Source organism: Anolis sagrei, chromosome 5 (assembly GCF_037176765.1).
Source record: "Anolis sagrei isolate rAnoSag1 chromosome 5, rAnoSag1.mat, whole genome shotgun sequence".
Classification (NCBI taxonomy): Eukaryota; Metazoa; Chordata; class Lepidosauria; order Squamata; family Dactyloidae; genus Anolis; species Anolis sagrei.
The window spans coordinates 23,102,144-23,118,702 of record NC_090025.1 but is presented as its reverse complement, the minus strand read 5'-3'; the positions used below and the strand labels follow the sequence as shown (position 1 = coordinate 23,118,702).

Below are 16,559 nucleotides of genomic sequence, written 5' to 3'. Positions count from 1 at the left end.
AACAGACTAAGGATCTCATCACATGGAGAGTTTTCTCTCTTGTAGGACACTTTAGGTCAATTTCAAGGATGAAGTGGCACGGAGCCCAGCAGATGATGTTTGCCTACTTCTGGCCATCATCGTTGCCTTTTGTCCTTGATATTGAGCTGAAACATACTGAAAGGAGGATATTCAAAACATGGGTGAGCCCCTGGCATGCGCCAGAACTGGTGCTCATGCTGAAAAACAGGGATCTGACAGTTTCATCCATGTTGGATCATTTCAGAGACATGGAGGAATGGACATTCCTAATCACTTTGCTTTCACTGCATATTCTCCTTAATAGTAATCTAGGCATGAAATTTTGCTCTTGCTAGCACTGGTATAATGGAGGGAAGAAAGGCAGGGCAAAGACTTATCATGGCAAAGGGGTGTAAAATTCCCTCACTTTCCCCTCCAAATGGGATGAAGTCCAACTCTTACAGGAGTGATTTTCCCTTCAGATGGTAGATTTCTTTCACTTACTGTTGTCTAACCCCATTCTTAACTATGAGTCTTATATAAGTCAGACGTTTGTAACTCAAGGACTATATTATAAAACCACTCATAGTTATTGATGTAGTTGTAGAATAGCACCTCCTTACTTAGAGGTTTGTTCCTGTGGCTTTTGCCCTGCTGGACAGTACTCCTTCTTATCGGTATCTTCTCGGGCACAGCCTGTGATGTTGCCTGCATTCTTCCAGAACAATACTCTTCATGCTATGGGAGATGGGTGGCTCCAATATCAGCATGTAAGATTTTTTTTTCAAGTTTTAGACCCCAAATAGAATCAACATGTTGAACAGCCACATCAAAGTCTGTCAAAAACTGAGTGTGTGTGCCCCACCTCATTGTCTCCACCTGTCTTCATGCCAGTATACTCATATGTAGAATTTTGTTATAACACAAGAAACAACTTCAAGTATCAAACACTGAAAACACTGCTGTGCTTTGCATTGATTGTTATTCATAGATATAAAACACTTGCAAATACACTAAAAAGATATTCCATCTTGTAGACACAGTAGCGAACAACTCATGTCCTTTAATTTATATTTGGACTAAAGCCCCTTGGTAGTTGTACAAGCATGTATTATACAGTTGCTTATCTATTGCTTTTATTATGGATGCATTGTATTTTGCACTCTTCTTGATATAGTATTGGTTATTTATGTGCTCACTCCATGCTATACTACACAGAATACACAGTATGTTTTATTTGATTAAAAAGCAATCCTGGGGGGATAGGGAGGGACCTATTCACTGCAATCAACCATCCAGTGATAAGAAAACATAAGCTGAAGAAGCAATAAACAATTCCTTCCCACCAACACTTTGGCATCAAGTTCAGAATGCCTGGTGTTAATCTTGACCCCCTTCTTCTGAGGACTACAAAGGAAATAAAGTGTGATTGCAACCCAGATAAGATACTTTCAGAAACATTTTTCCAGACACTTTCCATATATCAACTACCAGAAGGAAACTGAGACACACACGCACAGACACATATCTGAATTACACTCTCATACTGTCTATTCTGGAGTTGTTTCTTTAGTACTGGGACACAAGCTTTGTGCCTTTGGTTGGCTGCCCCGAGTCCCCTTCAGGGTGAGAAAGATGGGGTACAAGTGTGGTAAACAATCTATATAAATAAAAATGTAATGTTTGTCTGTGGGATTAACATAACTCAAAAACCACTGGATGAATTGACACCAAATGTGGACACAATACACCTATCAGGCCAATGAGTGACCATCACTCATTAAAACACTGAATAACACAACAGAAGAGACTTAAAAAGCCAAAAAATAAAATAAAAATACATTACATTAGTGGTTTCTTTCTAGGTACTTTCTAAAACTGAACATGCATAGCTTTCTACAGGCATCTAGTGTTTTTGCGGTATTTTAAGTTCCTCAGAGGGTTAACATAAGTAAAAACCCCAGGGTGTGCTTATATTATAATGCATATAGATGAAACCATTGTGATTTGGTAATTCTTCTGACCAGAGCACATACACATCAGAAGCTCCAAAAAGTAAATTAGAAGAGGGTTTTAGCCTTGTCAGCACAATGAAACAGCATGTAAATAAACATAATAAAATATGTGTAAGCTAAACTTACAAAAAATGTTTTCATAGTTGTATTTGACTATAGGGATGTTTTTAAAAAAGAGCATATTATATTGGCTGTATCTGTTTCTTCTGGCTCATTGTTTAAACATTGTTTAAACATTTCCCAACAAACCATGGTTAATAATAACTATAGCTTAAAGCCAATTTTGCAGAAACTCAAGGTTGACTATAGCATATTCATATCATGCTCATGCTAAATCGTACAAATTGTACAAATAAGTACTTTTTGAATGTGGTAATTTTAAATATATTTTCAGTAAAAATATTTTTCTTTGCTCAAAATGCTATTTTCTTATAGAGCGTGATTCTTCAAGATGATTTGGAATGAAAAATTTACATAAATATACATTTGAAATTCACCTTGCCAACAACTAAAGGATTAGGCTGGAGGCAAGCAATTGAAGCCCCTGTGAGAGACCAGTTAATATTGTGTTGCATGGTGTTCCACACCCATGGAGGGAGGAGCCTGGGCAGGAGGTTATGCAGCTGGCCCCTCCCTCCTGCTTCAGTTGTTAATCCAGCAACCTGCCCACCTGCCCTTGGCACAATATGAATGAATACTAGTCACCTCAGGGGCCAGGTAGTAATTTTTCCCTCTCCTAAACGTGTGTGTGTGTGTGTGGGGGGGGGAGTTGCCTACCCCATATTGTGTCATTGGAGGAAGGAGTTTGTTTGGGTGGTGCTACTACGTTTCTGGTAGCAGAACTGAGGAGAGAATATTGTTGATGTTTACCTTGGCACCCTCAGTTTGGGGGCCAAGGTGATATCTGAGATGGCCCTTACAAGTTCTGGGGCTTGGGGGCATCTTGAGATTTTTTTATTCCCCTTGGGGCTGGACCAGCAGGTTCCTGCTTTCTCTTACACAATGTTGGGATTCAGAAGGTAGTGCCCCTGAAATGGCCTACCAGTAATGATTGTTTGGGCCAGCAAGCCATTAAGTGGACTGCCCCTGAGGTCAGGTGTTCGCCCAGAGGTGGACAAGGAGGTAGTCATTGGGTCATACCTGTTCCTCCACCATTACCTATTTCTTTGTTGCTCCTTCCAGTTTAGTTCTTTTTACTGCTCATGATTGCAGTTTAAATAGGTCAATAAATAGCCCTTCGTTCCATATTCTGTTGTCTTGTCTCTTATTTCACGGTGGTACTTCAATTATTAGCATAGAAACATGTTTTTCATAAAACCAGAAGAAGTGTGAAGCCAAATAAATGTGTATATTTAAGTCTAAAAGAACAAATTAAATCCATTAGCTAAGGTTTATGTCATTGCTCTGGCCATTGGCCACGGCCATGGTGATATACAATCATGGATAAATATGTCTGAACAAATATAAAATACAAAATTAAGGCATAGTTTCCTAATACAGAATGTTAAAGCATACAGAAAATACTATTGCTGCTAATATTACTTGCTAATTGATTTCTGCAGCTAATAGGGCAAGTGCAGATTTTGTAATCCGATAAATTACCTGCAAGCAGAAGAATGATCTTTTCAGGAACTGACTCATGAATAATTCTGTGGAGTAGAACCTTTCAAAATTTAAGTGCATAACTGCACTTAACAGGGTTGAACAGTATAAAATGCAAACACACATACCGGTAATTTAGAAATGCTGGGGAAAGTATTACTAATTCATATAAATTAAAGCACATCATCCACTCTTTGTGATTTCTCATTTCAATGTGTATGTGATGGATTTATATCCTGACAAACAGTTTGTCAGTTAATAGGCATGCCCATTAAAATCAATAGACAACCTGTATCAAAACTACTGTTTGACAAAATGAGATGTTATATTGCGACCACACCAACATCACAATGACAGTTAACTCTGTCTTGGTATGTGAACCTAAACACTTCCACTCGTAGTAAACCTGTTTAAATCTGTATTGGATTGTTGTCCTAAACTTCATCTCGTTTGCCATTCACCTTTAGTCTTAGTGTTTTAGTCAAACTAGATATAATACTAAACACATCACTTGCACTTGTATGTTTTTTCCTACTGTAAATACCAAACCCAGGAGACTCCAATTTTCAACAGATATATAATACATAAAGGGAGCAAAGACGTTAACTCTTTTCTCTCCTGTTTCAGTCTCAATTAAATTCCGTCCCCAAACTGCTTTTAGTGCTGAAAGTGAAGCTTTGATTTGCGTAAGTGGGAACTTCTCTGCCTGCCAGAAAAATAGAGGCTGGTGTTGCAGTGTTGGGATGAGATTCACATTAACACCATGTTGATGGAGGGAGAAAAATTAAACTTACCCCTGGTGTGTCTTGATCTCAAATAAAATCACAACCATTAACAGTAACACTTGCAGAATATACACAAATCAGCAATGCAAATGACATGTTTATTTCAGCTCTTATTTGCTAGCACAGAGATTTCATGGAAGGGACGTGTTAATGCTTTGAAAAGTAATGCCAGTAAATATCTGTAGTTCATAGGGGCATACTGGGAATGGCATGTAGCTTTTTGTACATTTTTCAACAGCTGTTGGTGAATATTTAAGGAGACAGCAAAGAAAAACCACATTTAACCTTTGTGAAGCTGGCAGCATTCCTGGAATGTATGTTGTTATTGTCACTCAGCTAACAAACTTACTGAAAGATGCCTCCTTACATCAAGGTCATCCTAGAGAAATGTTTGCATTGCCTCTGGAATCATCCCATAAAACTGCACAGTAATTAAACAGCCATATATATATAATGTAAACCCAGTAACACCTCCCTTTCTCTTAATACTTCTCCTGGAAAACAACATCATTACAGCTTTAAAGGATAGAAGTGATAGCTTTTACCTTGGTCCCTAATTATACAGTGCACACCCTACTGTGCTTGTAATGCAAAGAATGATTTCTCCTCGATCTTTTTGCATTGTTTTCTGTATGTCAGAAAGGAGGTTTTTTTTCTTTTTACTCTGATGTACATTTTACTCACTGGGCAAATCATGCACCCGAGCATTGTTTGCACTGCAGGACTGCCTTCCAATATGCTAATGCATAGTAAATATATTCACTGTTGATAAGAGCTTTTAAAACTGCCTCTTTTGCCAATATATCTCACTCATTAGAAGAGTAAAATTCTACAGAAGCTAAGCTCGATCTTCGAGATTCTTTTTGGAATGTCATAAAATGGCATTTTCACCAACTGTTTTAGCATAATGCAGTGTTCTTCAGACAGGGTCTCCTTATGATATAGTGAAGTCATCACATTCTCATAATAGCTAGCAATATTAATGAACTTCTGTTTAAAGAACTTACATCAATACTTAATGTCCAGAATTCTATGAGAACATCTACATTCACAAGCATCCCATATGCATGACAATCTTTTTTTTCTATGGGCTATTATGAGGGCTGGCTTCTTCCCTCTGGAGCAGCCAAAGCAGCCACCCCCTTTTAAAGCTCTTGAAGCTGTGCTATATAGTAGAACTGTCATAAGTATTTTAATGTATTAATATATTATGTTTAACTGATGTTTAACTTATTCTTGGTTTAAGTTCTGTTGTTTATAAGTTATATTTAGTTTATTTTATTTCATGTTTCATTATGAGTGTTATTTATTTGCTCCTGGCATTGAATGTTTGCCATTTTTGTTATACTTTGGAAACCTCCTTGAGTCCCTCCGGGGAGAGAGGGCGGGGTATAAATAAATTCCTCCTCCTCCTCCTCCTCCTCCTCCTCCTCCTCCTCCTATTTGTAATTATTTCAGAAAATTCATACTTACAATGTGACTTATGAACTCCCTGCCAAATGCAGATGAATCAAAACATCCATCTCCGAAAATTTCAGAAGAAGTTTGTTTTTGTATGTCTCCATCAGTGAGCTTGTTTTTGAGTGCTAGTAAACTCTCCTGGGAGGTGAATCCAAAAAGCTCCCACATGCTCTCCTCAGGGCTGAGAGAGAGGAAGCGAATTGGTGGAGCCGTGGCTGCTGGTGTTTCTCCTAAATTGCAACAGCAGCAAGCCAGTCACCAGACACGCTGCCTCCTCTCTTGTTAGTGTGAGGGAGATCAATCGAGGTATCAGGAGTTCATTTTTTATTTGTTCTCTAATGCCTTTGCATACAGTTGCCAACTTTTTAGCCTAGCAGTCTAGAAGTCACAGCCAGCAGCAGCCAGCTAGCCACAACTTAGGATCCCTTTAGGATCATTTTGTTAGCCTAGCAACCAGTGAGTCAGCAGTCAGGCACTGGAGCCACAGCATTGGAGCTCTTTAGGACAATTTTCTTTGTGTCTCTGTGTTGTTGTTTTTTTTTTGGGGGGGGGGGGTAATTCTATTTACTAGGATTCATTTTTGGAGGGTTTTCTGATTACTAAAGATTCATTTAAAGAGTGACTCAGCCAAGGTGCTGAAATTGAAAAAAAAAACCCAAAATCAATGGATGAGTGAAATGTTCTGAAACTTGGGGGGCTTACAATGGTAAATATGTCCTACAAGTGCCACAAGTTAGATACTGATAGCCAAAAAAATTATTGAGAAGTATTTCCACAATAACAATTATCCAGAAGTATTTCCATTGGCATGAATGGTGGATTAACGAAACAAAAAATATTAATAATAAAATAATAATAATAAACTTTATTTGTACTCCGCCACCATCTACCCAATGGGGACTCGTTGCGGCTTACATGAGGCCAAGCCCACAACAACAATTACAACCGAAAACACAAATAATGAATAATAACACAATTACATAAAACAAATGACAACATAACAATATAGGATTACAATAAGCACAATCTCAATAACATGGGCAAGCTACATGTAATGGATAAAAGAAAAACTGGTTAAAAACAGATTAAAAACTCAGGTGAGATAAAACAAGGACAGATTATTTGCGGAGGAGAGCTCATTATAGTGGAGGTCGTGGAACCAAGCTTTCCCATAGGGGGGAATGTACTCCAATAACAAAAACCATTGAAGCTAAACACTAGTGTGAGGATATAAATCTATTCATCAAATGTGCAGTGGAAGAGCCAGGTTTTGAGTTTTTTTTTTTAAAAAAAGGTTTCTAGGGTAGAGGCTTTCCTAATCTCTCCAGGTAGTGAGTTCCAGAGTCGGGGAGCCACAGATTAACAATATTTTTGTGTTTCAAATTCAAAACTAAATGGCCTCCTCAAGATAGCTTAGGAACACTTGCAAAACAAAACAGGGGGCATACTAAATTTGTATTTAGAAATAAAACAGATTTCTGACATTCTGCACACTTTTAGTATATATCCATTCTATTCTTTGCAGTGAATCCTGATAGCCCAATCACAGTTACGACATCAGTACTGAGATTTAGAGAGATACTTAATGGGTCTCAATGCTTCTATAATCATTGTGGTCCTAGCTATTGGAAGGTAAAATGAGACTTGTCCAATATTGTCCGCTTGGAATGGCTGGGTGGAGTACAGTAGGATTAAGACAGTACAGTAAGTCAGGAAAGCGTATATGGATTAGTGTAACATAGGTCTGCATCTTGATATTTATGCTATGCTAAAGACATGTTCAGGCCGATGACCTCAAGTGCTATCCATCTCATCACAGATTTCTCGTCCAGAGCCCAAAACTTCAAGTGCCATTACAAGCATTATTGAAAAGTGCTGCTTTTCAGGTTCAGCAATTTTCAACACATCACAAGCATATCTGTTAGGCATGCCATCACAGTAACTCTTGTCCTTCCTGAAAGTTTGTTTAGGAAGATTGCACCAAAGCACTTACTTTCATCTTCAAGGTTTTTTGACTTTTGTTTTTAAACTTATCCTTATTAACTTATAAACATGTTGTTTATACAGCATTGAATTGTTGCCAATTTGTAAGCTGCTCTGAGTTCCCTTTAGGGTGAGAAGGACAGGGTACAAATATAGTAAACAAATTAACAAATTATGGGCACCACAATGACACCCATGCATGACATTTAATCATGATTTGATGTACCTATATACTTCTTTTAATAGTTTAGCCTAGTTTTCAAACTATACAGTAACTCTAGAAAAGTTGGGCAACATTACAATTATTCAAGTACCAGTCTGATTTAATACCCTATTGGGATGCCTCTGAGGATGGTGTGGAATTTTTTTAACTGTGAAGAATGTATACATTTAATACATATGACATCAATCCTGCACCAATTACAGTGATTACCAGTGCCGACAAGGATTTAATTTATCAAACTGGTTTGACCTATATATGTTTGAACAGTTGGGGAGCAATTACCTATCTGCATCTATATGGATCTATGCTGATGGTAATTTAGTATTCTGGGTTTTTCATAAGCCTTCCTGCAAGGTCTATTTAGTTGAGGGGCACAAGTGATAGTGGTCCAGCCTCCCAAACCCTTTGACAGTGAGACAGACCTATGATGTTATCCCATGAGTAGGAGGGAAGAGGGTGGGGAAGTGGAGGAAAGTGGGAGAAAATGTCCTGAAGAGTGGGGACCAATCTAACCTTGGCCAATCTAACCTCTTCCACTTCCGGATTAAAGGAAGTGGAAGAAAGCTGACTTCTTCCAGCTTTCTTCCACTTCCACAGGAGATGGGGAGAACCTGACTCTTGAAAATGGAGTCTTCTCTCTGTTTTTGCACACTGGCAAGATGGATTCTCACAGGCAGACACCAGAAGTGGCTGTGCCTCCATGGGACTCTGCTTTGCCAGCATGCAGAAACGGAGAGAAAAGAGAGGAAAGTTAAGGTGGGACAACATGCTTAGTCTTATCTATGATTTTTTTTGTAGAGTTACAATTCAACCCCTCTAGCTTTTTAGGCAAAAAACAAAAACAAAAACAAAAACCCATCATCTTGGGGATGCTAGAGTCAGGCTGAGTATTTCTAGGAAGTTTGATGAACTGCTACTATTTTCAGGCTTCCTGAACAATTTAACATTGTACAGGAAGAAGACAAGGGGAGCATGTTGGAAAGTGAGCAAAGGAAAAGTCGGAGTAAGCATTGATCCAAATGAGAAAAAGGACCTTGAAAAGTAAAAAGCAAAACAAACCCCTGTCCCCTAAAATACAGAGAATGAAAAGAAAAAGAGAAAAAGGAAAGAGAAGGAACACCATGGAGGGAGATACTAAGGGATTTCTCAGTCATGCAAAAATGTGCTAGTGCAATGTGTGGTAGTGCAAAGTAAAAGTATACCTGCAATATTCACTACCATTTACAATGTACTGTGACAGTACAATACAGAATATATGTGTGTGCATACAAACATGCCCATGCAAAACTTAGAAATAAAGTAGCGCTGTTGTATAGGTTCCACACCAACAAAAGTATTTTTTTTTAATTTTTGAAAAAAAATCTTCTATTTAAAATATTCTAGGACTCAGTTTTTAAATAATAAAAGCATAGTGAGGATAACTCCTCCAACCTCACCAGCAGGCTGTTGTTCTAACTGGCTGATACCCAGTGAATTCCCTTTGCAGTGAGGCTATAAAGCCTCATGTTTTGCAAGGCATTCCTTTGATGTGTTGACAGGTTGTAAGATACTAAATGCAGCTAGTAGGAAAGCTGACAGGGGATTAGGCATAGTTCCTGCCATTGCTATCAAGCTTTCATGGGAGATTCAAGCTCAGGTATTATTTCTTTTGGGGGAAAAGGTTAGCTACTTGCCACAAAGCAACTGAAAAAAATCCACCCACAAACATTCATTCCACAGTTCCTTTACAGTTGTTGCTCAGGGTGGAAAAGTGTAAACCCACACTTTCCCCACAGTGTATTTATGACAGGGTTTTAGACACCTACTAATAGAAGCCTTCTTTTTGCATCTCTTTTTTGTTATTTTATTTATTATACAGTATTGCAAAGTTCTAGAGATACGCATGTGGGGACACATGTGGTTGTTGGCCCTGACTAGAGTTGAGTGCTGTCTTACCATTCATCAATTCATTCCGTGGGATGAACCAATAGGATTCCAGCCATAGTTTTTAAAGAAAAAAGATTTACTTCATTGAAATGGCTACATTGACATCTACTAGTTGGTGTCTTCACACTCTTCTAATCACTCACTTGCTTCATCTTTTCCCCTTCTGATATATATTCAGGTTATGGTTGTTGTGTGTTTCTGAATTATGGCAACCCTAAGACCTTTCATGCAGTATTCTTGGAAACATTTGTTCAAAGTAGGTTTATTTATATTTTACAGACTTCATATTTCTAGGTGCAAAGATTAGTACAGATGCAGACTGCAGCCAGGAAATCAGGAGATGCTTACTTCTTGGGAGTAGAGCAATGTCAAATCTCGATAAAATAGTGAAGAGTACATCACACTGACAATGAAGATCTGCATAGTTAAAGCAATGGTATTCACATAGTCACCTACGGATGTGAGAGCTGGTCCATAGAGAAGGCTGAGCAACGGAATACAGATGCTTTTGAACTGTGGTGCTGGAGATTGCCTTGGACTGCGAGAAGAACCAACCAGCCCATACTTCAGAAAATAAAGCCCGACTGCTCATTGGAGGGAAGGATAGTAGAGGCAAAGCTGAAGTACTTTGGACACATCATGAGAAGACAGGAAAGCTTAGAGAAGACAATTATGCTAGGGAAAATGGAAGGAAAAAGGAAGAGGGGCCGACCAAGGGTAATATGGATGGATGGGATCCTTGAAGTGACTGGATTGACCTTGAAAGAGCTGGGGATGTTGACAGCCAACAGGGACCTCTGGAGTGAGCTGGTCCATGAGGTCACAAAGAGTCAGAAATGACTGAATGAATGAACAACAAAGGTTTATTTATTTATTTATTTTATATGCTGCCTTTCTCACCCCTGCTTTCTCTAAGTCTGAATGTGATGTGCCTATGGTCACCTTGTGGGTTTCCATGGCTAAGGGGTGATTTCATCCTTAGTCTCAAGAGTCATGGCCCAGTGCTCAAGCCACTACAATATGGGCTCGCATATATTCTGATATGCAGCTATACGTATAGCATAACTGTTTTTGTGCTGTAGCCATAATGCTACTCCATCTGCATTGCTGTGCAGTGTTCAGCCCAGCATAGTATAAGAATATGGTCTCTGAGGACCTCATTAGATGGGGCTTGGGAAGCATCCTAGGATGCTTCCTTGCCAGTCTAGCGGTGGATGAGCCCGCTGCCCATCCCACAATGTCACTGAACTTTTGGCAGTGGCTCCACCCACAATTGGAGTGGAAATGTTATACGATGCTTCCCTCCCAACATGGGAGCCTGCTCACTACATGGGTTATGCTTCCTACATGTGATGGGGAAGCATTGCCACGAGGGAGTGGCATGCGGAACAACAGATTCGTTCTTTCCCTCTGTTTTTTCAGTGAAGCAGGAAGTTTCACTGAGGTCATGTGATAATGTCATTTATTAAGATCTTCTGTATGCCTGAGGCTAGTAAAATGAATTATACTTTGTACAGTTGGATAACATGCCTTGCACTTTCTCCTCTCTTATCATTTTCATGCAGGGAGGAACAGAACTGTGGTTCTGTGTGGTGATTGAAGAGTTGTAAGAGTTCTAACTTCAAAAAGTAGCTTTTCCAAGTATTCCCAAACATTGTATTCCTGCATTTAATGTACTTACGTATGTGCATGTAGGTACTCCAGTCCCTCGCTCCCATAAAAAACTTGGAAATTAAATTCACCTTAGTGTTGCACTATATTAGACGGATGCTAGATTCATCATTAAATTGTGTCCCATTCTAGTTAATGATTAACATACCCAGAGTGTAATCTGACAGCAAAAAAATATTCTTCAACCCAATTAGAGTCAGAGAGGAAAATTATAAAAGAGGAAGGAAAGCCTGTGGCCAAACACTGCTGCTATTGTTTGTGTACCTGAGAAGAAGTCTGAATATTAATGTCCTGGATTTCAGAGACTATGACAAGCTTCTTTTATTGTGAAATTCATGAGCTATATTTCACTTGACAGTAATTCACAGTTTTCCTACTGGCTAAATATTTTGTATACCAAGCTAAATGCACTGAGATACTATTCAAGCATATCATGATTTTGCTGTATTCATTTGGGATTTTTTCTGTCATAATAGATGACTGAAACAAAAGGCAGAATGTGTAAGCTGGGGACATCAAATACACAAGCAAATGACAAAAGGAACATGGACTAATTTGATGGCAAAGAGAAATAACAACATTGAGTTGGGTTCGGGCTAAACTCTTTACTTTGAACAGCTTGAATGGACTCCTTTGAAATCATTGTAAAAAGTTAATCATGATTAATCTGAGTCCTGTTGAATTATGTTAACCAAGCCTAGATTCAGTTTAGCATTACTTAGCCTTCATATTGTGTTTCAATCTATTCAAAGCACCTCACATCAATGGCAGGCGCTGTATTCCATGGCAGTGACTGAGATTAACCCATTCCAAATTCTCATCTGACCTTAAAAAGAGCTATGCAAAATAGTTTTCCTACTTAGGTATGTCCTTTAAACTTCAGGTGAAAATTTAGACCAGGTTCCCCAGGGCTCCATTCTGTCCCCCATGCTGTTTGACATATACATGGAACTGCTGGGAAAGGTCATTTGGAGTTTTGGGGTGCAGTGGCATCTTTATGCAGATGACACCCAGTACTCCTCCTCCTTTCCACCTAAAGTCAATGATGCTGTCTTGGTCCTAAAAAATGCCTGTTGTCAGTAATGGACTAGATGAGGTCAAATAAATTGAAATTTAACCCTGACAAGACTGAGCTGTTCCAGGTCTGTTGGAGGCATGATCAGAGAATAGGGATCCAGTCTGTGCTAGATGAGGTGACATTTCCCATGAAGACATAGGTCCACTTTGGAATTCGGAATTGAACTTGGAGGCCCAGGTTTCTGTGGTGGCCAGAAGTGCCTTTGCACATCTAAAACTTGTGTGTCAACTGTGCCCATTTCTGGAGAAATCAGATCTAATAATAATAATAATAATAATAATAATAATAATAATAATAATTCTTTATTTATAACCCGTACTATCTCCCTGAAGGGACTCAGGACGGTTTACCGAAAAAAGTAACAAAGTGGCAAACATTCATTGCTCAAATGAACAAACAATAAATCAACTGGAGCCACTATGTCTTTAGCTGGTCCAAACAGCTGTGGCTAGTTTGTTAACCGAGGTTTGCTACAAGGAGTGCACAACTCCCCTGTTCTAACAGCTCTCGTGGCTGCCAGTGTTGGGTATGACCTACAAAACTCTATATTGCCTTAGGTCCAGGTTATTGACAGAGGGCCTTCTTGGTAGATGCCCCATAACTTTGGAACTCCCTTCCCAAGGAAGGCACAATGACCCTTTCCCTGCTGTCCTCCTGGGAGCAGTCTAAAACTTTTCTGTTTAGGCAGGAGTCAGGAGGGTGCTGCATTGTATTTTAAGTATGTATGTATTCCTAATGTTTAAGTGATTTTAAGCAATCTATATGTCTCTGGAACACTCTCCCCAAAGATCTTAGACAGGCCCCCACATTGGCAGTCTTCAGAAAGATCCTGAAGACTTGGCTGTTCCGATGTGCCTTCCCCGATTAGGAAATCTCCAATACCAAGTCCCAGAAGCACTTTATTAGAATTAAGATTGCCGCACACTGCACACTGCACTTGTCCTATAACCCTTACATATCACCTGTCACATCTCACTTTTAATCCTGTACCCTTTACTCTGGCCCGGCCCAGTTTTATTGTGTTTGATGTATTGTTTATTGCTTGTGGTTTTGTTGTTTTAATACTGCTTTAATTGTTTTAATTTGCTTTAGGTGTATTGTTATGTTGTGTATTGAGGCCTCGGCCTTTGTATGCTGCATCGAGTCCTTCGGGAGATGCTAGCGGGGTACAAATAAAGTTTAATAATAATAATAATAACAATAATAATAATAATGTTAAATCCTATTTTAATATTCATATGCTGGATATTTTAAATTATATTTTAATTGTTGTGAGATGCTTTCTATTTCAATGACAGCAATGATGATGATGACATGGTATAAAATCTAGGCAAACACATCATTTGCTTACTCCAATTCCTCCTTTGTTTACCTTGCTTCTCCCATACGACTCCTCTCTCCATTATGTGTTTCCCTTGTGATCTCCCTTCCAACTCTTCTGTTGTCATATACAGACATAATGATTGCACAGATTTATCCTTGCTTTGCTTTGCTTATTAAACACAGTATTACAACAAGTATACAAGTGCCACCATTTTGTACTATGATAAACCTATCACAACATATGAAATAATAGAACAAAACAGAGCAGACTTAACTGTGTCCTACCTACTTCAACAAATCTAAGACACTAATTTGGTGAATATCATTACACTTCTTACATATAACACTAAACATCAATAATCAAATAATAAATAAATATAGCAGCCTAGTTTTATGAATATAGCATGCTAGAAAGCATGTCAGAAGTTTTAGAAAAATAGCGGTAACCTGAGTGGCATGGTCAGACTGGCATTATTTGTACTCCTCAAAGCCATCGGTGAATTATACTGTTGCACTTGATAATGTCTGAAATTGACATTTGACTGCTTGTAGGATACCTCAGTACAGTTGCAGTTGTTGCTGTTTTTTTCTGTTTCAAACAGAATTTGTTGGTCAAAACAGAGCCTTCAAGCCCTTTTCAGAAAACATTTGGGAATGGGGTTCTTGCAACCTCCTCAGGAACATTGGCTTAATGGCTGATTGCTCTTATTTTGCTTTGATTTACAAAGCAACATCAGGTATAAGTATAAGATCATTTTATGTGCTGTTCCAAATTCATTTCTACAGGTTGCAAAAGATCACTGCCAACAAATCCAATTGTTGGACAAGCTTTTCATATCATCAAGGGGATAAGTTGACTACTGCCCTTACCTTGTGAATGCCTGTCTGGGATTCCTGCACATTATTTTCAGACCCATTACTTCGGTTAATCATCTGCCACAGTTTGGAATACATGTTGTTCTTCTCAAAAGGATTCATCCCTTTCACCCGAACATGTTCATAGACTGCAGAATCCAAAACGGTGCCATAAGGAATATCAGTTTGCCTGGAAAGATCCTGCAGAGATCTTAAATATTGGCAGAGATAAAAGAAAAAAAATTCAAGAGATATGAATCCTCATGTTCAAAGGATAAATAAAGAGCAACATGTATGACTACAGCTGTAAAGTCAATTATTATTATTATTATTATTATTATTATTATTATTATTAGAGATTACATTTTTCATCCATAGCCCACTTTAAAACTCAAAGATCTCCCAAGGTGATTCACCACTACAAATGATGAAAGCAATAATCACCAGGGGAGAAGACAGTACTAAAAATATTTTTCTTTATTAAGTGTATTTCATGCCTTTCCCATCAAATGATGCTGAAGGAATGCCTATCTTCTGAACTTTGTACTTGACAACTAAATGGGAGGCAGTTAACATTTGATAGAACTACTTTCTTATCAGGTCTCTGACAGTTATAAATAACACTAAACAAGCAACATAGATGCCAGATAGTTTTAAATTTCTGACTTGCCATAGCAAGTGTGCTGGTGCATGCTATCTAATGGCAGGCTTCTGTACTTAGGGCATGGACTAGAGCTCTGCAGCAGAATATTACTAATTAACTACAAACCCCAGAGTTCTATAAGGTGGGGTTATGACAGTTAATGTGGCACAACAATATTGCAACTGTTTGGTGCAGACTCAACACTTTCATATATCTCACATATTTTGATATAAGAGAACCTCTAGAACAGTGCTTCTCAACCTGTGGGTCCCCAGGTGTTTTGGCCTACAACTCCCAGAAATCCAAGCCAGTTTACCAGCTGCTAGGATTTCTGAGAGTTGGAGGCCAAAATATCTGGGGACCCACAGGTTGAGAACCACTGTTCTAGAAGGAAGAAGCAAGCAGGGGCAACAGAACTATATGAATCACCAAACTTACTTCATCATTGTATGTGGAAATTTAAAACAAATCAGACTGAACAAGATGTCTGAACAAATACCACACAAAGATATTTTAATGTAAGGCAATTTTGGGACTTTATAGCACCAGCTCACTGCTTCATCTCATGGGGCTTTTTTTGCATCCTGGGACACTTCCCCACCAGTCCAGTGCTGGATGGGCATGCTGCCCACCACACAACATTTCTGGACTTCTGGTGGAGGTCCCACCTCCAGCAGGAGTGGAAATGTCCTAGGAAGTCAGCATGGATCTGTGGTGCTTCAGTGATGCTTCTTCCATGTGATGAGGCAAGCATCGCTGCGATCAAGTGGTATGGGGGTGATTGTATTGCCCCTCACCCCTGCTGTTTCATCATGGAAGCTGGCAAAATGGCATGGGAAGAGTCTCCCATATGATGAAATCCTCAATCAACTAGGGACCTCATCATGCTGATGAGATCCCCATGCCGATTTGCCAGCCTCCATGGTGAATCAGCAGGGCAGTGGGGCAATCCTAGCTCCCTGTGTCATGCTCATCTAGCAGCGACACTTCCATA

The 16,559-nt window shown here is 39.0% G+C and overlaps 1 protein-coding gene across 3 annotated transcripts in view; it reads right to left on the bottom strand.

Annotated features, from left to right (window-relative positions):
* GRID2 (glutamate ionotropic receptor delta type subunit 2) overlaps window positions 1–16,559 on the bottom strand; it is a 1,028,529-nt gene that overhangs the window by 133,314 nt on the left and 878,656 nt on the right. For all 3 annotated transcript variants that reach the window (XR_009631647.2, XM_060779233.2, XM_060779232.2), the window contains exon 13: window positions 14,938–15,133. Coding sequence is in view for 2 of the 3 variants with exons in the window: in XM_060779233.2 (XP_060635216.1) it covers window positions 14,938–15,133 (196 nt within the window). In the remaining variant the exon portion in view is untranslated. The remainder of the gene's footprint in view (window positions 1–14,937; window positions 15,134–16,559) is intronic.